Source organism: Geotrypetes seraphini, chromosome 3, assembly GCF_902459505.1.
Source record: "Geotrypetes seraphini chromosome 3, aGeoSer1.1, whole genome shotgun sequence".
Lineage (NCBI taxonomy): Eukaryota > Metazoa > Chordata > Amphibia > Gymnophiona > Dermophiidae > Geotrypetes > Geotrypetes seraphini.
Window position 1 is genome coordinate 92,666,171 of NC_047086.1, and position 21,620 is coordinate 92,687,790.

General features: G+C 43.4%; 1 protein-coding gene across 1 annotated transcript; it reads right to left on the bottom strand.

Moving 5' to 3' along the window:
• Positions 1 to 5,215: 5,215 nt before the first annotated feature.
• NTSR2 (neurotensin receptor 2) lies at positions 5,216 to 21,129 on the bottom strand. Its single transcript, XM_033939730.1, has 4 exons — positions 20,283 to 21,129; positions 10,747 to 11,035; positions 8,439 to 8,529; positions 5,216 to 6,087 (listed from the first exon to the last, which is right to left on the bottom strand). Exons 1-4 carry the CDS (start codon positions 20,955 to 20,957, stop codon positions 5,838 to 5,840), a joined length of 1,305 nt encoding a protein of 434 aa, XP_033795621.1. The 5' UTR covers positions 20,958 to 21,129; the 3' UTR covers positions 5,216 to 5,837.
• Positions 21,130 to 21,620: the final 491 nt, after the last annotated feature.

Below are 21,620 nucleotides of genomic sequence, written 5' to 3' on the forward strand. Positions count from 1 at the left end.
ACGAATGGTTCTAGGCGGTCCACAGCAGATAAGGCTGAACAACCAGCAAATATACAGTTCAAAAAGATACATCAATTTCTAGAATGTACACAATCTATATATATAAAATCGGAGGTATGTGTGTATGTATGTGTGTATGTGCCGCGATCACGCAAAAACAGCTTGACCGATTTGAACGAAACTTGGTATGCAGATCCCTCACTACCTGGGATGATATGTTCTGGGGGTCTCGCAGCCCAACTGCACACGTGGGCGGAGCTACAAACAGAAAACCAGATTTCACCCATTCATGTCAATGGAAAAAATGTAAAAAGCTGCCATTCTCACAGTAATTCAAAAACGGCTTGACCGATTTGAACGAAACTTGGTATGCAGATCCCTCACTACCCTGGGTGATATGTTCTGGGGGTCTCACGGCCCACCTGCACACGTGGACGGAGCTACAAACAGATAATCACATTTCACCCATTCATGTCAATGGAAAAAATGTAAAAAGATGCCATTCTCACATTAATTCAAAAACGGCTTGACCGATTTGAACGAAACTTGGTATGCAGATCTCTCACTACCTGGGGTGATATGTTCTGGGGGTCTCGCGGCCCACCTGAACATGTGGGCGGAGCTACAAACAGAAAATCAGATTTCACCCATTCAAGTCAATGGAAAAAATGTAATAAGCTGTGTGACCGATTTGAACGAAACTTGGAATGCAGATCCCTCACTACCTGGGGTGATATGTTCTGGGGGTCTCGCGGCCCACCTGCACACGTGGGCGGAGCTACAAACAGAAAATCAGATTTCACCCATTCAAGTTAATGGAAAAAATGTAAAAAGCTGTGGGACCGATTTGAACGAAAATTGGTATGCAGATCCCTCACTACCGGGGGTGATATGTTCTGGGGGTCTCGCAGCCCACCTGCACATGTGGGCGGAGCTACAAACAGAAAATCAGATTTCACCCATTCAAGTCAATGGAAAAATTGTAAAAAGCTGTTGGACCGATTTGAACGAAACTTGGTATGCAGATCCCTCACTACCTGGGGTGATATGTTCTGGGGGTCTCGCGGCCCACCTGCACAAGTGGGCGGAGCTACAAACAGAAAATCAGATTTCACCCATTCAAGTCAATGGAAAAAATGTAAAAAGCTGTGGGACCGATTTGAACGAAACTTGGTATGCAGATCCCTCAATACCTGGGGTGATATGTTCTAGGGGTCTCGCGGCCCACCTGCACATGTGGGCGGAGCTACAAACAGAAAATCAGATTTCACCCATTCAAGTCAATGGAAAAAATGTAAAAAGCTGTGGGACCGATTTGAACGAAAATTGGTATGCAGATCCCTCACTACCGGGGGTGATATGTTCTGGGGGTCTCGCGGCCCACCTGCACACATGGGCGGAGCTACAAACAGAAAATCAGATTTCACCCATTCAAGTCAATGGAAAAAATGTAAGAAGTTGTGGGACCGATTTGAACGAAACTTGGTATGCAGATCCCTCACTACCTGGGGTGATATGTTCTGGGGGTCTCGCGGCCCACCTGCACACGTGGGCGGAGCTACAAACAGAAAATCACATTTCACTCATTCATGTCAATGGAAAAAATGTAAAAAGATGCCATTCTCACATTAATTCAAAAACGGCTTGACCGATTTGAACGAAACTTGGTATGCAGATCTCTCACTACCTGGGGTGATATGTTCTGGGGGTCTCGCGGCCCACCTGCACACGTGGGCGGAGCTACAAACAGAAAATCGGATTTCACCCATTCAAGTCAATGGAAAAAATGTAAAACGCTGTGGGACCGATTTGAATGAAAATTGGTATGCAGATCCCTCACTACCTGGGGTGATATGTTCTGGGGGTCTCGCGGCCCACATGCACATGTGGGCGGAGCTACAAACAGAAAATCAGATTTCACCCATTCAAGTCAATGGAAAAAATGTAATAAGCTGTGTGACCGATTTGAACGAAACTTGGTATGCAGATCCCTCACTACCTGGGGTGATATGTTCTGGGGGTCTCGCGGCCCACCTGCACACGTGGGCGGAGCTACAAACAGAAAATCAGATTTCACCCATTCAAGTCAATGGAAAAAATATAAAAAGCTGTGGGACCGATTTGAACGAAAATTGGTATGCAGATCCCTCACTACCGGGGGTGATATGTTCTGGGGGTCTCGCGGCCCACCTGCACACGTGGGCGGAGCTACAAACAGAAAATCAGATTTCACCCATTCAAGTCAATGGAAAAATTGTAAAAAGCTTTGGGACCCATTTGAACGAAACTTGGTATGCAGATCCCTCACTACCTGGGGTGATATGTTCTGGGGGTCTCGCGGCCCACCTGCACATGTGGGCGGAGCTACAAACAGAAAATCAGATTTCACCCATTCAAGTCAATGGAAAAAATGTAAAAAGCTGTGGGACCGATTTGAACGAAAATTGGTATGCAGATCCCTCACTACCGGGGGTGATATGTTCTGGGGGTCTCGTGAACCACCTGCACACGTGGGCGGAGCTACAAACAGAAAATCTGATTTCACCCATTCAAGTCAATGGAAAAAATGTAAAAAGCTGTGGGACCGATTTGAACGAAACTTGGTATGCAGATCCCTCAATACCTGGGGTGATATGTTCTGGGGGTCTCGCGGCCCACCTGCACATGTGGGCGGAGCTACAAACAGAAAATCAGATTTCACCCATTCAAGTCAATGGAAAAAATGTAAAAAGCTGTGGGACCGATTTGAACGAAACTTGGTATGCAGATCCCTCACTACCTGGGGTGATATGTTCTGGGGGTCTCGCAGCCCACCTGCACACGTGGGCGGAGCTACAAACAGAAAATCAGATTTCACCCATTCAAGTCAATGGAAAAAATGTAAGAAGCTGTGGGACCGATTTGAACGAAACTTGGGATGCAGATCCCTCACTACCTGGGGTGATATGTTCTGGGGGTCTCGCGGCCCACCTGCACACGTGGGAAGGGTGGGTTCACCCAAGAATGTATATGTTCTTGCTCCTGGAGGTGAAACTAAAAATGTTGTTTATAATCAAGTTTTGTGTTAGTTGTATTGTATTCATTTTGTCAAATATTTCACATTATAATTTGAATATATGTGTGTATGTGTATGTATGTATGTTCCAGCATAACTCTTCAATGCATGGACAGATTTCAACCAAACTTGACATACACATTACTTACTATCTGAGGACAAACACTGTGGGGATGGGAAGGGGGGGATATGTAAAAATGATTGAAAATGACAGATTAGACCCCCAGAACATATCATCCCAGGTAGTGAGGGATCTGCATACCAAGTTTTGTTCAAATCGGTCAAGCCGTTTTTGCGTGACCGCGGCACATACACACATACACACATACATACCTCTGATTTTATATATATAGATTCTATGAGATACTGGGAGCTGAGGTTGGCGTGGCTTGCCTGCAACCAAGATGGTCGTGTGATTCCACAGCTCCTCCTTCATCTGCACCACTAAGCTGATTACTTGGAGCAAATTGAGAAATTCTTCTAAAACGGGCAAATTCACTTCTTAAATCTATCAGGTATAAGAATGGTTTCTGGGAAGCAGTCAAAGTTGGAGTTTACATTTGCAGCGGGGGGGGGGGGGGGGGGAATTCTAAGTGGCTCAAGCCTGACCCACCCGCTCCATCTAAAATCTCTCTTCCAAAGGAGACCCCAGAATTTGAGCAGCTGATGGATAAATTGAACAATATAGCAGCCCTGCTTCAAGACAATACTACAAAATTAAACTTGGTACAAGAGGAGGTACATACCTTGTCCCAACAACTAAAGGTATGTGAAAGCAAAATGGACTTCTTAGAACACCGGGTAGCAGAGGTAGAAAGCCGTTTGACTCCAATTCAAACTGCACATAAGGAAATCTCCCGTATTTCAAGGGAATTGGAGGAAATGAATAACAGGAGTCGAAGATGCAATGTTAGGATTTGGAGCTCCTGGAGGGGGGTGGAATGAATAAATGCTATCTCCTTTTTAGAGGACTTGCTGCTAAAGATTCTTTCATTATCTTTAAAGTATCCATTTGAAATTGAGAGAGCTCATAGAGTTCCATCCAGAGCTCTCAATGGACAAAAGGTCCAAGGCCTCTCATTTGTAAGTTACTCAGATTTCAGTAGGCACTGGACATTTTGAACATGGCTAGGCAGTTAAAAATGCTCAATTGGCAAGAACACAGAATACATATCGTACCGGATTTTGCGAAGGCAACAGCAAATCGGAGAAGGGAATTTTTGATGCTGAGACCTCAATTGATATCCACATACACAACAGTACTAATGCATTGTTATGAATCCTTCTCAATTAATAGAGTTCAATATATACCACTATCATATAGCGGCTATAGATGTAAGAGAATTTTGTATGGACCTTCAGAATGTAACCAGGCATTTTGTTCTCCAGGTTACTAAGATCTCCATCAGTCCAATATTTTATTGAAACATCCATTTTATTCATGCTTTTATAACTTTTCTAAATTTTCTTAAAACTTTTTATGTGAATAAAATAGCTACTTAGCTCATAGTAGATTATCATCTACACCACCTCTCCCAACATGCATGTTTCAAATGAAACTTTCTTCAGGGTCGAGGGGAACAAATCAGAGAGCTGAAATCCGTGATCTTTGATTATACACACACACTGTTTTTAAACTCCTTTCTTTTTTTCTCTCTTCAATGTAGTGAATTCTGCTCTTTCTTACATTTCAGAAGCTTTCATTCTCCAACCCTATCTGTGCATTCTGAGCCCAAAAATGTGACTCTCCCCAGAAATTCAATGCCAGTGGCCAGATATGCGAATGGCCAACTCCTGAGGTCTGACATTCGGCCTTAGTAAGTTATTGCACTTATCATACCTTAAATGCAAAAGTTATGGTGAAGTAAATGCAAAGCCTGGTCAGTAAATGTCATGCATCTTTCTTGCATTTACCATACTGGGCAGACAGTTATCATATGTGCCAGGTGATATGTCTCAGCAGATGGCTTGGATGCACCTATGAATTTGTTCTAAGAATCTGTTTAATGGACCAGACTAACGAGGTTTTCCTTCATACTGACCACGCTGCAAATGGTCATTAAAAAAGTGCTTCTCCCCATCAAGAATTTAGAAAAGCTCAGAATTTCAGTAATAATAATAATAATATATATATATATATTTTTATTTTGTCCTGTTTTTTCCTTGGTTACATATACACAAATACTTTAAAACTTAGGGTAAACAATACATAAATGCTTCTTATGAATATGAACAAATTCTCAGGGAGTAGAATAATTCACTGACTTAGACTTGTAACATGTCCCTGTTCTGCCCTACTCAAAGAAAACTCCTTTTTCTCTCTGGTTAGTTTCTTTGTGTTAGCTTGGTAGAAGTCAGTGAAAATGTTTGCAAATACTCTTGTCATTCATTACCATGTTGTTATCACAGCACTGAAGTTTACCCTGTCTCTAGCCAAGCTACACTGTCATAAATTTTCTTCACAGTTGGTACTTTCGATGCAGGAGAGGGGAAAAGATGTCCTCTTTCCTCAAATAAGCCTTGCAAATATTTTGCTATAATGAAAACCTCTAGGCCACAAAACATCTCTCTCCAGGCCCTTTTTAGATCTCAGGTCCACAGTACCAATTTTTTTATTTTATCACTCAAAACCAAATAGCAGAACATTTTGGATATGCCTGAAATAAGCCTACAATTAATCAAAGATCAATAAATAAAATTTCTTCTAATAAAGGTGTTCTGAAAACTTGTATGGGCCATCATTATTTTGATAGGTCTCAGCCTAATAAACTTCTTGCCCCTTTTAGTAAATTGTTTCCGTTGTTTGTGAACTCATAATGGTTAAGTTGCTCTTGGTGCTATGAGATCCATGTGTGGTCATGGACAGTTTGGTGCTTTCTTCTTTTTCTCTGCATAAGGAACTAAGAGCTTCGAAGAACAGTTTTCTGAAGGTAGATGATAGCACATTATACAGGACTGGATTCACTGCAGAGCTGATGTAGAACAGAGTGTTTGTCAGCATATAGAAATAGTGATAAAAAGTGAACAGAGAGCTGAAACAGAAGAAAACAAGAAAACCAAGTTATTGGAAGATGGACCTTCAGGGAGTCATGGGTAGTTATTAGGAATATCACAGACAGTCATAAATGTAGAAATACTGGAATCTTTAGTATTGTAGATAGGGGAAGGTCAATTTTCAAAGTCTTTACCTGGGTAAGGAGGCTATCTGAAAATTTATCTTTCTAAATCCATTTTAAAGGTGGTGAGGTCTTTGGTAGCACACTGAGGGCCTGATTTTATATATGACACCCCATAAATCAGCACCAATCAGAATGGCACTTACTCCCTCTTTTACTAAGGTGTGCTATGCTTTTTAGTGCGCGGTAAATATTAGCGCACGCTAAATGCTAACGCATGCATGTTATCCTATGGACACATTAACGGTTAGCACACGCTTTGATTTAGCGTGCGCTAAAATGCTTAGCGCACCTTAGTAAAAGCGGGCCTCAGTGTGATACTATATAAGGCATGAACCATATATAGAATCGCATTTATATTTAGGCACACCCATTTAGGCCAAGAAAAAAAAGGCCTAAATACCTGTGCTTAAGTTGTGCATAGATTGGGCGTATTCTATAATATTACATTACATTTGTAGACCGCAAAACCTCGCGGATAGATGTGGTTCACAAAAATAGAAAGCTGGACATTCCCAGTGAACAACAGAGTAAACATCAATCAATTCAAATCTCTAAAAATTTTACAAACAAGAATGATTTCAGTAACTTTCTGTAATGTATATATGAGCAAGACCTTCTAAATAGAGAACGTAACTCCTTATCCCAGCTAGCTGCCTGGAAAGCAAATAGGCGTTGCTGGAACTTCTTATACAAGCAACCTCGAACTGGGGGGCGGGGGGGAACAAATAAAACAGTATTACGTAGTGGATAGTTTGACGTGTGCTTAACTTTTAAAAAATGCCCGCAATCTACCTGTGCTCCTCCGCTGGCTATGCCCCCTTTTGAGAGTCACACACTAGAACTGAGTTGCACCACTTTATAGAATGTGTTTACTATGTTGAGCATGCAATTTCTAATTAGTGCCAATTAGTATCAATATTGGTGGACCTCTTGTTCCAGATGAAGCTACGAGCAGTGTGATTGCTGAGCCCCGATACACTCCCAACAGAATCAAAGTGCATCACCAGTTTTTGCAGCTTCTTTCAGTAACCATACTGTTAATAAATCTTCTAACAACTATTATTGTCTGCTCCAGAAGGCCTGGCCGCGACGGATGGCTGGAAAGTCAACGAAACTGGAGCGACATTGCACAAAACCAGGGAAATCCAAGATGGCGGACAAAGATCAGGCACAGTCACCGACCCCCAACTCTGAATGGACAGCGGAGATCAAGGTTGAGGTGCGGGTGGCAACCCTAATCCAGAGAAAGATGGTATATCAAATCCTATCCCATTTCCATTTTACATTTCATTTTTCGACTCTACCTCTGTTCACCTATAGGAGAAATACTGCTTTTACTCATCTTCCTGAGGCCTCTGTTTTGAACACATCTAACCTTGTGCATAAGCCCACTGAGTTTCCTTCTTCCCATGTAGCTCCATATTTATAATAAGTAGTTGAAAATTAAGAGATTGTGAGTGGGGAAGGGGGGAGTTATCAATGTGGGTTACTGTTAAGATGAGTTATTTTATGATTCTGTTGACTTATTATAAACCAGTTTTACCTGTCTACAGATAGAGCGGTACAGCAAACCTGCTCAATAGACAATAATAAACAATTTGGTCAAAACTGTGATGTTCATTATTTTTCCCTTTGTTAAAATATAATATTAAAGGTGGTAATGTAGAACACCACCCAGTGCTAAGGACCAAGTTGACTAAAGCTTTTATCTTAGTCCGTGTCAGGGAAAATATGTATTGTCAGGCCTTTATATAACTGTTTTTCACTCAACGTACAGTTAAGCTGTGGAATTCAGTGCCAGAAGATATAGTTAGAAACAATTAGTATTAAAAATTTTTGGACAAGTTCCTGGAGGAAAAGTCCATAAACTTTTTAACCTAGTAGATTTGGGGAACGTCGTTGCTTATTTCTAGAAGCAAGCAGCATAAGCTAATTGACTTTTTGGGATTCTGCAGGTACTTGTGACCTGGCTTGGTCACTTTTGCAAACAGGATACTGGGCTTGATGGACCTTTTGGTTTGACCCAGTATGGTAATTATTATGTACTAATACAGTACTCATATCACGTAGATTGGAACATTCTGAGAACTGTGAACTTTCTAGAATAGGTCTTTGCTGCATGAAATGTATAGGCATAAATGTAACAAATTAATATACAGTATACCATGAATAATAATGCTAATTGTTTTCAACTCTGCACTCACTCAGTCCAGTCAGCATCCGGAACATAGCAGAACATCAATCTACGGGCATGATATGGTAGCCAACACACAACATATGCAATCACAATTGCTCCTGCATAAAGAAGAAGAGAAAGTCATGAATAGCACATTTGAAAGTCGCAACACACATATACTGAATGACACGAGGACAAAGTTTGTCCCGTACCCACCCTGTGTCTGAGAGCTCTTGGCCCATTCCCGCGAACTCGGTCCCCGTCCCCACAAGCTTGGTCTCCGTCCCTGCCCAATCCTCGCAAGCTCAGTCCACATCCCCGCCCCCCATCCCAGCAAACTGTCTAATCCCATCTGCACAAGCCTTGAATAGTTAAGCTTTTATATTGAAATTATTTTATTAAAGTATAAAAAGAAACAATATTCTGTACAATTGCCATTTTATAAATCACAAATAATACAGAACAAGGAACAACAAAACCCCTGTCTCCCCTCCCCCTGACAATATAACTGGAAGTTACATCAAGGAGGGTCTCATCAGCAGAAAGAAGACCTCGCAGGCCTCTGAAGATTTTTCCATCATGGCATAGCTGGCTCCTTCAGGTAAAACTGTGCCACAATGAAAAATCTTCAGAGGCCTGTTCTGATGCCTTCCTTTTGTCAACGCGTACCTCCTTGATGTAACTTCCAGGACAAATTGGAGATGGGAGATGTTATAAGAAATGTTTAAATACCTATGCAGCATATATACACAGAAGGTGAGTCTCGGTTGAAAGGAATGTCTGGATCGAGGGGGGCATAGGATGGAGATGAAAGGGGAGAGACTCAGAAGTAACTTGAGGGTATACTTCTTCACAGAAAGGGTGGTGAATCTGTGGAACAGACTCCCAGTGGAAGTGATGGAGAAGGGATAATAGATAACATGGATGGACCATATGGCCTTCATCTGTCATTATATTTCTATGTTTCTTTGTAAATTAGCCCTCTGAAGAGAAAACAACACAAATAATTGTCTGCAAATAAATCTCTTTCCAAGATAGAGGGTTCACCAAAGTTCCTAGTAATACTACTTCTACAGAGACTGTAAGTGTGGAGTACACCTTTGAGAATACCTTTATCTTATCTGTGAATGTAAATAGTTTTACCCCTTTTTGTCATCCAGCTTAAACTTCTTTGGGTGGAACTGTACCTTCTGGCCAGGAGTGATTTATTGATGGAAGGAACATGAGGAATGGGTAACGTGACCATTTATATTTTCCTCAAAACGGGACAGGACCCCCCCCCCCCCCCCCCGATCACCCCAGTACCTTTTTTAAATCCCGGCGACTGCCTCCTGTCCTGATGTCATCTGGTAGTGGCACACAAGGCAGGCGTGAGCTTTTTGCACGCCTGCCTGGTCCCGCAATGCTCACTGAATGGCTGCCGTCAGTTCTCACGGGACTTGCGAGAACTGACGGCAGTCATTCAGTGAGTGGTTCAGGTGCATTGCTCTGCCACTGCCGGAAGACAACAGGATAGGAGGCAGCCACTGAGATTAAAAAAAGGTCTGGGGGAGGGCTGTATTCGCTACAGTACTTGTTTCTTCAGCAGGCCCCTGAAAATTGGACATTTCGGTGAACTGAAGCTCTGCTTGGGGACAACGGAACAGGCTACCTAAAAACAGGATGCATGGTCACGTTAAGAATGGGTGGATTTACTGTGTCTTCTGGCCTTCCAGCTTGCTGACTCTTAAACTTCTTTAAGTAACTTGCCTAATGCTCACTGGTCAACCAAGTAGTACAAAAATTTCAAATAGATCATAAGAATGAGCAGCAGTCTTCAGAATAGTTCCAGGATTTTTTTTTTTAACTTTGAAAAATTAGAAGCAGGTAAGTCAGAGAAAATGTGGACCATGACTCATTTGAAAATTTGCTTGCTTTTCTCTTGCTATACCAGATCCTGATGAAGTAAATCAAAGTCCAAGACCTAAGGCTTTAGCTAAAAAAAGAGGACAGTTCAAGGAACAGAAGAGAGAATGTGGGATCATAGAAGTAATCAAATATTAGGTTTAAAAAAAAATCAACCTGCTAAATGGGGGAATGAGTGGATGAGCATAAAATATCCCTTAGCTGAGAACTTTTAGCTGTGAATATGAGGAATCCTTGAAACGTGAGGGGCTGCTAGACGTTTCATTCCATGCTATTTTGCTAGGATATCAGTATGAGCCAGAATTTCCATTTGCAAACCAAACTATAAGGTGTTTTTTTCTCATCGTTCTGTAAACATCATTTTTGCACCCATTTCTCCTCCTCCATCTCACCACTCAAAAACAAAGTTAAAAAAAGGCTTCTTTCTTAACTGAGCATGATGATGCTGTGCTGGAGAGCCTGGACTCGGCTGGGCTCACTGGACACCATCAGACTGTTCTTCCAACAGGAAGTGGGTCTTCTGATAGACAGCAGCTGCTTTTTCTGGCCATAAGTGCTGGAGTCTAGGACGGGGCTCTTGCTTGTTTTTTGTGTGGGCAATGAGATCTTGAGTGAAGTGGCTGATGCACGTGAACACAGAGCCTCTAGCTGCCCTACTGTCACATAGTTCAGGAATGCAATGAGGGAGACAGGCATCAGGAAGGACACAAGAACATTCACCTGCAAGTGGAATAAAAGAAAAGATGAAATGTGAGACAGCATTAACAATGACGTGGCGAGGATGAGAGGCACCAAGAGTGATGGCGCCCCCTCCCCTGCCCTCGTCTCTGTGCCCCCTGTTCCTTCCCCTCGCGACTCCATCGGCTCTCCCTCTGATGTCACTTCCTATGCGCGGCACCTGGAAGTGACATCAACACACACACGGGATGACGCGGTTGTGAGGAGCACGTTAAAGTTGTTGCTCATGGCAGTGAACAACTAGAGGTACAGGGGAAGGGAAGGGGGCATGCGCGAGGAGAGGAGTGGGAATAGGTGGGGGGGTAGAGGAGGAGAGATGCTTTTGCCCCCACCAACATGGTGCCCAGTGCGAACTGCCCCTGCTCCCCCCTTACTATGCCACTGAGCATTAATATTTAGTAAGAACATAAGTTCTGGGGCATAAATTAACATACTTGTTCATTAGATTTTGGAGATTATTTTAGAAGCCCTCTCCATGTTTTAAATGTACAAATACTGGAATATATGAGGGATCTTCAAAAGGTTTCCACACTTTATTTTTTTTAAACATTATATATTAAATTTCTCAAAAGCAAAATACATCACTTTTCCACATAATCACCTTGTTTGGCGATACAATTTTCCCAGCGTCCTACTAATGCTCCCTCTTACCACTTCTCCTGTCCCAACTATTTCCCATGAAAATATGAAAGTGCAGAAACTTTCTGAAAAACCCTTTTCAACATATACATAAGAGACCTGACTCAAGGGCTTCAAGGTAAAATAACACTATTCGCCGACGATGCCAAACTATGCAACATAGTAGATAACAGCACCTTGCCCGACAGTATGGAACAGGACCTGCTCTTATTGGAACATTGGTCCTCAACTTGGCAGCTAGGCTTCAATGCTAAAAAATGTAAGGTCATGCACCTTGGCAGCAGAAACCCGTGCAGAACTTACACTCTAAATGGTGAGACCTTAGCTAGGACTAGGGCAGAACGTGATTTGGGAGTAATCATTAGTGAAGACATGAAAACTGCCAAGCAGGTGGAGAAAGCTGCATCCAAGGCTAGACAAATAGTAGGATGCATCCGTAGAGGTTTCGTCAGCCGGAGGCCCGAAGTCATAATGCCCCTGTACAGATCCATGGTGAGACCTCATCTTGAATATTGTGTTCAATTCTGGAGACCACATAATCAAAAAGATGTGCGGAGAATAGTTCAGTGAATGACCACCAGGATGGTCTCGGGACTCAAGAACCTCCCATATGAGAAAAGACTGAATAAACTGCAGCTATACTCACTCGAGGAACGTAGATAGAGGGGGGACATGATTGAGACTTTTAAATATATCACGGGCCGCATCGAGGTGGAAGACGATATCTTCTTTCTTAAAGGACCTTCGACCACAAGAGGTCATCCGCTGAAAATCAAAGGCGGGCAATTTCATGGCGACGCCAGGAAGTATTTCTTCACCGAAAGGGTGGTCGATCATTGGAATGAGCTTCCATTGCAGGTAATTAACGCCAGCAGCATGCTCGATTTTAAAAAGAAATGGGATATGTATGTGGGATCTCTAGCGGGGTGAAGTCTGGGGGTGGGTCATTAGCGTGGGCAAACTTGATGGGCTACAGCCCTTTTCTGCCGTCATATTCTATGTTTCTATGAATACATGTAGAAAAACTAATTTTAAAGAAATCTGGGATTTATACATGTAAATCAAAAACACAGTATGGCCCTGCTTCTATTAAAGATGCCTAAAGTTAGGTGCCTAGATTGATGCGCCTACTTGATCTAGGCGACTAACTTAATTATTTTAAAAGCTAATTGGCACCAATAACAAGCAATTAGCACTCTATAATTGGGCAGTTGGTATCTATAATACCACTTTTGGATAGGCACCTACAAGATAGACATGATTAGGAGTGGATCATGGGCGGATTGTGGGCGTGATCTGCATGTAGGTGCCTAAACATAAGAATATAAGAATTTCCATACTGGGACAGATTGAAGGTCCATCAAGCCCAGTATCCTGTTTTCAACAGTGGCCAACCCAGATCCCAAGCATCTTGCTAAATTCCAAGTAGGAAAATAGATTTTATGCTGCTCATCCTAGGAACAAACAGTGGATTTCCCCAAGCTATCTCAATAATGTGACAAACCCACTGCAAGTCCAGGATTTGTCACAGAGAAATATAGAATATCATACAAACTCTGGTGCAGAAGGGCAGACCAGATCAGAGCCCATGACAGTAAAATAGCTGACTACCCTATGAGCAGTAAAGATGAGATTGACAAAGAATGGCAGGACAGACAAGAACAGGAAAGTTTTGCCTTACCTGAGGCAGTGCCAAAGCAGAGCAGGAAATCTCTACCCTGCTATTACCCTGTTCCTGTAAGGCAGAAACTAGAAAGAAAGTTTTCTCTCAGAAAAATATCACAGGCTGAGGAAAGAAAGCCCTTCCCCACATACAAGCCAAGGGGGTGTGGTTTTCCTTAGCTTAAAGAGAGTTTGAGTAGAGAGCAGGGAGAGAGACAGGAAGAAGCTCAGAGTGGGACAGAGCTTCCCCCAGACCAGGCAGCTCAGATACACAGCACGGATTGGGAGAAGACCGAGGAGCAAGCTGAGGGTAACTTGTCGCCAGAGTTCTTTTCCTGAGCCGGGTGAGGCTATGATTGTTAAGGACAACAGTGCTGCAGCTGAAGGGTGGTCAGAGCAAATGGAAGTGGCATAAGACAAATGTAAGTTTGCTGGAGATTGTTTTTTTCCCCCTTGTTGTTTTTTCCCTTGAGACCCGCTCGCGTTCAGGCTTTCCCTCTGCTGTGGCCTCAGGAGTCCTTCATCTAATGCAGACATGTCAAAGTGAAAGAGTTGGAGGCAACAGGAAAGGCAAACCCAGGAGGTGCCAATCATGGCGGGGTGGGGGTGGGGGAGCAAGGGGTGGGTTCTCTCCAGGAAGTGAATGATCCCTTGACTTAACTCCCCTGTAGGCACCGGTGATGGCTTTGGAGTAGCTGCAGCCCATCTCCCAGGGTGGCGAGCTGGGGAAATAGATGGGGGAGGCGGAGATGCTCACAGCCAATGAGCGCAGGAGAAAGAAAAGCGAGTGTGTGATCCGTGGCGGCGGCAGCGACGGTAACTTGCAAGCACATTGATTTTTTTGTAGTTGTTGGCTCTTGGCTGGCTTGTTCCCAAAAGCATTTCTCCTCTCGAGTCCCCGCATCTAACTTTCAGTGAAAGTAAAGGATCTCTCTACTGCAGTGCTCTCTTTTCCTGAGGCTATGGAATTAGGGGGGGGGGAAGGGGGAAGCTGAGGACCTTTCTTTAGGGAAGCTGAGAATCGGGGAGGGGGGCTGGGGAGGAGGAATATGGGGCCTATTTCTTTGGGGATGCTCTGGGCCTGGGGAAGCTGAGAATCAGGGGAGCTGGGGAGGGGGAATATGGGGTCCTTTCTTTAGGGATGCTCTGGAGAAGCTGAGAATCGGGGAAGGGGGCTGGGTAGGGGGAATATGTTAGTACGCCCGATTTCCTTGATATTGTCTTATTTAAATAAAATGTTTAAACTTAAAAAGCTGTGTCATTGAAAATGAATCGAATCGAAAAATCTATTCAACAGGGTGAATCGAATCGAATTGAATTGAAACATTTTTCACTGAATCGGGCAACACTACAGTTCAGCGTCCTCTAAGATGTGCCACCCTTGCCATCCCGATGAGCAGACATCACCATCGGGCCGCTCCCCACTGCTAACCCACTATGCATCAACAGCTGTCAAAATCATTGCTGGAGGAGGGACAGCAGCAGGGCCAATTTGTCGGGATCTCTGGCTGTGTGATGTCTTTGATCATTGCAGGGCCCTCTAACTTCCTGTTAGCTAACTTCAAGGGCCGTCCTTATGGTTATGGACCCATGACATGAAAAAGCCAGTCTTAACATTTTTATCACCTTTTCTGGAAGAAAGTTACATACGTATATTTACAATGTGAACAATTTATGAGAGATACAGAGTAACTATGTTCAATAGGAATGGCATTTTTGAAGGCAAAACCTTCTATACAAAGATTAGAATGGTGCACAAGGGGATGCTGAAAAATTCTCAGCCTAACCAAAAAGAGAATGATGTGGATATGGTTCAATCAATGACCTGAAACAATGTCAAAACATAGAATTTTGTTTCTGTAAATTGGCATTTAAATGAAATAAGATAACACTCTTTTCATCTAAAATGGCAAAATAACTCTCAAAATTTAGGAAGTTGGTTGGTTGGACTGAGAACTTTACAGCACCCCTTCATAGAGTCCTGCTGGATATGTGCTGCAGAGTTTGAGCCCTTATTTGAGAAAGAAGAGTCCCCATTTCCCACTGCTCCTGTTCTTCTAGCCTGTGCTGATGTGTTTAATACTACGGTAGGCTCCAAGATAATTGATTGGTTGGAACTGCCACCTCCTCCAATCCAAAACTGCTGTCGCTGCTATCCCAATTCTGCTTCCTCCTGGTGTGCTGTGCTGGGATGCATTGAAAGTGCAACAGCTACTTAAATTGAGCACAGAAACTTATAACTCTGTGGAGAGGGATAGTCTCAACAAATTATACTTTGCATAGGGGTTCAGTGGAAAACGAAATACAGCAGGGAGGGATAGTTGGTCAAGGGAAGAGGATATATATGCAGTGGCGTACCTAGCATATGTGACATCCAGGGCCCATCATTTTTTGGCACCCCCCCATCTATACAAAAAACATGATTTTTAGTAACAAGCCACACGTCACACATGAGTACCTAGGAAAAGGCAGCATCTTACATATTGCAGTGAGCAATACATCAATACACCCATTGTAAAACTAAACAAGCCAGACCAATCAATCCTACACCGTCAATCCTAACAGAAAACCATGTCTTTCGAACACACAGAACACAGAAAACACCTTCGCCTAGTATGGAATATGTCATCACAAACTAACCCCTCCCCCTTTTACAAAACTGTAGTGTGGATTTTAGCCACGGTGGTAACAGCTCTGACGCTCATAGAATTCTGAGCATCAGAGCTGCTATCACCACGGCTGGTGCTAAAAAACACTCCACAGTTTTGTAAAAGGGGGGATAAAATAGAAATACATAGACAAAGGTTAAATTGAACCAGTAAGAAGCTGGACTCTGCATAGAGTGCACCACAGAAACAGTGACACATGTCTCCTAAAGCAATAAATAAATAGAAAATTTTTGTTCTACCTTTGTCTTCTCTGGTTTCTGCTTTCCTCATCTTCTTGTTACTGTCTTTCTTCCATCCACTGTCTGCCATCTCTCTGCCCCTCCCTGTATGGCATCTTCTCTCCTTCTATGCCCCTTCCAGAAACAATATGCCTCCCCCTTCCATCTCTCCTCTAGACCTCCCCTTTGGTCTGGCATCCATCATCTTCCCTCTGTTCCCTCATGGTCTGGCATCTTTCTCCTTTCATCTCTCTTTCCCTCCCCCCTCTGGTTTTTAGCATCTCTCTCTTCTCATTTCCTCTGCTCAGATCTGTTATCTCTGTCTCCTTCCCCGTTCTCTGGCATCTCTCTCTCTTCTCTCTCTTCCTTTTCTGGTGTTCCTTCTTTATTTTCTGCCTCCGTTTAAATTAAATTCTTTCTTACTATGCAGTCCTCAGTTTCCCTCTTTTCACTATGTCTACAGCATGCAACCCCTTTCCTTCACTCCTCCACTATCTCACTAACTCTATCTTCTTTTCCCATCCAGCATATGTCCTTTTTCTTTATCCCTCCTTCCATCCAGTATGTGTTCTCTTTCTCCACTTCCATTCAGCATTTGCTCTCCCTTCTCCCCACTTCCATCATCTGACCTCTTCTCTCTCCTCTTTCTACCCACTTCCATCATCTGCCCCCTTCTCTCAATCTCTCCATCCACCACAGGCCCATCTTTCTCCCTTTCTCACCTTTCCAATTTTGGCAACAAGATCTGCAACGCCCTCCCCCCCCCCTTCCCCGACAACAGGCCCGGTCCGACAAACATCCCTGCCCTGTGGCCAGCGATGTCTAAACTGCCTTCTTACAGCAGCCGGAGTGTTGTAGTTGCATATGGCTGTCGTAAAGGTCATTTCTGATGCAACTTCCGGTTGTGTCAGAGATGACCTTTACGGCAGCCACACGCAGCTTCAACGCTCTAGCTCAGGGGTGCCCACACTTTTTGGGCTTGCGAGCTACTTTTAAAATGATCAAGTCAAAATGATCTACCAACAATAAAATTTAAAAAAACCACAAAGCACACTGAACGCTGAGAAAATGTTAATTATCATTCCTATTCTGGGTTTTTTTCAAAGAGGTCAAGGCAGAATACTCTATGCACTGTCACCTCAGTAACAACTATACAAAAATAGACAAATATACCCCCTCCCTTTTTACTAAACCACAATGGCAGTTTTTAGCACAGGGAGCTACACTGAATGCCCAGGCTCTTGACGCTCATAGGCTCCCTGCACTAAAAACCGCTATTGCGGTTTAGTAAAAGGGGGCCATATTGCAAAATATAGACAGCAGATATAAGTTCAGACACATTTTGATCACTAAATTGAAAATAAAATCATTTTTCCTACCTTGTCTGGTGATTTCATGAGTCTCTGGTTGCACTTTCTTCTTTTGACTGTGCATCCAATCTTTCTTCCATTCTTTCAGCCTGTATGCTTCCTCTCCTCCAGACCTCATTCCCTCCCCCAACTTTTTCTTCCTCTCTCCCTGCCTCCCTTTCTTTTTTCTCTCTTTATGCCCCCTTTCTTTTTTTCTGTTTCCCTTCTGTCTCCCTGCCTGCCCCCTTTCTTTCTTTCTCCCTGCCCTCCACCAAGCCACTGCTGCCACCATTGGGGAACAGGTCCCAAAGCTGTCGCCGTGGCTGCCCCAAGCTCTCTCTGCTTCCCTACATCTGGCCGACCACCATTCCTCTCCCCGACGTAAATTCTGCCATCGGAGAGGAAGTTCCACCCAGCCAGGCAGCGATTGGCTGGCCTGAACTTCCTCTCCGAAGGCAGCCTTAGAGGGGGTGCACAGCCGGCCAGGTCCGGAAAATGGTCGATCGCCAAGGCAAAGTGAGTCTATCATGGAGCCCGGGATGGGCTCCGCGATCGACTCACTTTGACTTGGCAATTATTTTCCGGACCTGGTCGGCTGTGCACCCCCCCTAAGGCTGCACCCGGGGGGACTGCCCCCCACCCCTTGGTACGCCACTGTATATATGAGAGGCTCCTGAGAAAATTAGTCATGAAATAGGAGGCAATGTTCAATTGTGGATTAAGAACTGGTTATTGGACAGAAAACAGAGTAGGGTTGAATGGCCATTTTTCTCAGTGGAGGAGGGTAAATAGTGGTGTGCCGCAGGGATCTGTGCCGGGACCATTGCTATTAACTTATTTCTACATGATCTAGAAATTGGAACTATGAGCGAGGTGATTAAATTTGCAGATGACACTAAACTATTCAAAGTTGTTAAAATGCATGTGGACTGTGAAAAACTACAGGAAGACCTTAGGAAATTGGAAGACTGGGCGCCAAATGGCAGATGAAATTTAATGTGGACAAATGCAAAGTGATGCACATTGGGAAGAATAACCCAAATCATAGTTATCGGATTCTAGGGACCACCTTGGGAGTCAGCGCTCAAGAAAAGGATCTGGGTGTCATTGTAGACAATACGCTGAAACCTTCCACCCAATGTGTGGCGGCGGCCAAGGCAAACAGGATGCTAGGAATTATTTTTAAAAGGGTTGGTTAACAAGGCTAAGAGTGTTATAATGCCTCTGTATTACTCAATGGTGCGACCTCAACTTGAGAATTGCGTTCAGTTCTGGTCTCCTTATCTCAAAAAAGATATAACGGCACTAGAAAAAATTTCAAAGAAGAGCATCGAAGACAATAAAGGGGATGAAACTCTTTTCAAATGAGGAAAGACTACAGAGGTTAGGGCTCTTCAGCTTGGAAAACAGATCGCTGAGGGGAGATATGATTGAGGTCTACAGAATCGTGAGTGGTGTAGAATGGGTACAAGTGGATCAATTTTTTACTGCATCAAGATTTACAAAGACTAGGGGACACGTAATGAAGTTACAGCCTTCATTGGGGGACGATATTGCTGCTGTGCCACTTCCAAAATTGCCAATGCCAAGCAAATTTGTCAACGCCAGCAGCGGCAACCCAGCAGTGGCAATTCTTATATTCTTAAGCATTATCTAGGCAGTTAATAGTTTGCACATTTCTAGTCTTTAAATAAAAATGTTAAAAAATGAGAACATTTCTCACAAATTTCCTATTTTGGGTGCTTTAACTAATAAAAAACTATTAAATATTTGAGTTGTAGATGATTCAAAGAACTTAGACTAGTGTATCGCAAACTGTGTACTGCGGCAAACTAATGTGCCTCCTGAGTTTTCAGGCATGCCACGGCACACTGGGAATGAGGAGAGGCGCCGGTGTCGGCTGACTGCCTACAGGATGAGGCCATCTAGCATAATGGGGGCCCGTCTGAAGGGCCTTCGTACATGCGTGGACGTCGACGTGATGATGTCACGCATGCATGTGACATCATCATAGTGATCCCTGCGCACTTCTGGGTGCCCCTTGAGCTGCAGCCACTACCTTTAATGTGCCACATATCGAGAAAGTTTGCAGGACACTGACTAAGACACACAATCCCATCCCTGCTCTGGAAATGCCTTTTACATAAAGGTAAGTGCTGTTCCTATGTGTAGACACCACCGGACAGTTTTATAAGAGAATACCTGAGGGAATATAAAGCAGTGCTGCATGCTTGAATCATTGCTTTTCCAAATGCCATGACGTGACAAAGCTAGGGAACTTAAATGTTCCAATAATACAACTATTAATATCACAGAAGCACAGAATTTTCAAGCTGATCCAGTACTGTGTAAAACATGTCAATATTTCACTACAGTTAAACTTTGAAACCTGACAAAGCATTTCAACTTGACACATTAGCACCTCTGAAATGTCAAGGAAGCCATAACTCAAATTAAAAATCATAAAGGTATATACAGATGTTGTTGAGATATTTTGTCACACAGTTGTAGCTTTGGGGGTTTTTGTGTGTGGTTTTTTTTTTTTTTTTAAAGAGAAAACATGTTTGAGCAAAATATTTTGGAGAGCTTTGAACACAAACGATTGAAAAATCTACTCATAAATCAGCCTCGAACTATTTTGGCTTTGGCGGTATATAAGAATAAATTATTGTTATTATTATTATTTTGGTACCTGGATGAAGATCTTCAGGGCAGCATTAGGTACTAGGTGGGTACAAATTCCCAAGGTGGGGTTAGGCTCAGCCTGGAGGTTCCTGCTCTCATGTTTTACACCCATGATGAAAGCCATGGGAAGGGAAAACCCCACAGAAGACATCCAGATTAGAGACAGCAGCCTTTTGGTCCTTTTCTTGGACATCATCCTCTTAGCTCGAATCGGGTGACAGACGGCCAAATACCTCTCGCAGCTCAAACTGGCAATGTTCAAAACTGTGGCATGGGAGCAAATATCCCGGAGGAAATAGTAACTCCTACACACCAGGTCTCCGAAAACCCAGGGGTAGTGGACCCAGATGAAATTGTACAGCTCAATAGGGATACTGATAAGCAGGATCAGGATATCGGAAAGTGCTAAGCTGACCAAGTGGTAGTGAGCTGTGCCCTGCAGGTTTTGCATGTTCTGCTTCTTCAGCACCAGGTAGATGGTCATCACGTTCCCAATAATCCCCACTAGGAAAATCAAGACATACAGCACTGTGATGAGGATCTTGGAGGAAAGGTGGGTGTTGACGAGAAGAAGGTCCTCTAGGTCCCCTGTCATGTTGGGGACTGTGGTCAGAAGGCTGTCATTTTGCTCCTGAAAATTCTGTTTCTCTGGAATCACCTGTGCTCGGATCACTTCCTCCATCTTCCAAGAGGGATGCTTTTCTGCGAAATCAGCCTCCAAAGCAAATGTGACAGTGGCAGGTGATTCACATGGTGCGAATCGGCAAATGTTTATTTCTAAACGGAAGTTTCAATGCTGATTAGCTAACTTAGAAAGAAATAAAGAAAGAAGCCCTACTCCATGCTTTTCAATAGCAAGGGAATCTCAGTAACAGGGCTTGGATTCCTGCAGTTTAGTAACCGTGAATAGGATCTCTATGGGTTTCTTTTCTGCTCTTGTGATAATGCCAAGGAAAATAGGTCCCCCAGTGTCTGCATGGCTCTCTTTCTGTCTCTTAGGAGGAGGAGGAGGAGGGGGGGAGGAAAGTGAGAGGAAGGACTCCTGCATCCTATCTCTCAGTCACAGGAAAAAAAAAATAAGAACCAAGATGACTGAAACCTCAGATCTCAATCTTTAAGTTTCTGAAGAAACTAACTGCTGAATCTTTTCAAATGTTGTTACCTAGCCAGAGAGTTCTGTCCAAGTATAAAAAGCACAAAACTGAGGGGAAAAAAAGAATACAATTAACACAGATCCAGTAGAATTGTTAATATTTGGGCATTTTAAGAATATAAGAAGAGGATCTAATACCATGTATTCACACACAACCAGGGTGGGGATAGTGCTCTAAAACAATTTGCTCTG

Bases quoted from the DNA above. Each gene is read 5' to 3' on its own strand.
- NTSR2 (XM_033939730.1), bottom strand. From the start codon at position 20,957: ATGGAGGAAGTGATCCGAGCACAGGTGATTCCAGAGAAACAGAATTTT. The intron at 11,036-20,282 runs GTACCAAAATAA...TTCCACTTGCAG, and splicing joins CCCTGAAGATCTTCATCCAG to GTGAATGTTCTTGTGTCCTT. The intron at 6,088-8,438 runs GTGAGTGCAGAG...CTTCTGTTTCAG, and splicing joins CCGGATGCTGACTGGACTGA to CTCTCTGTTCACTTTTTATC.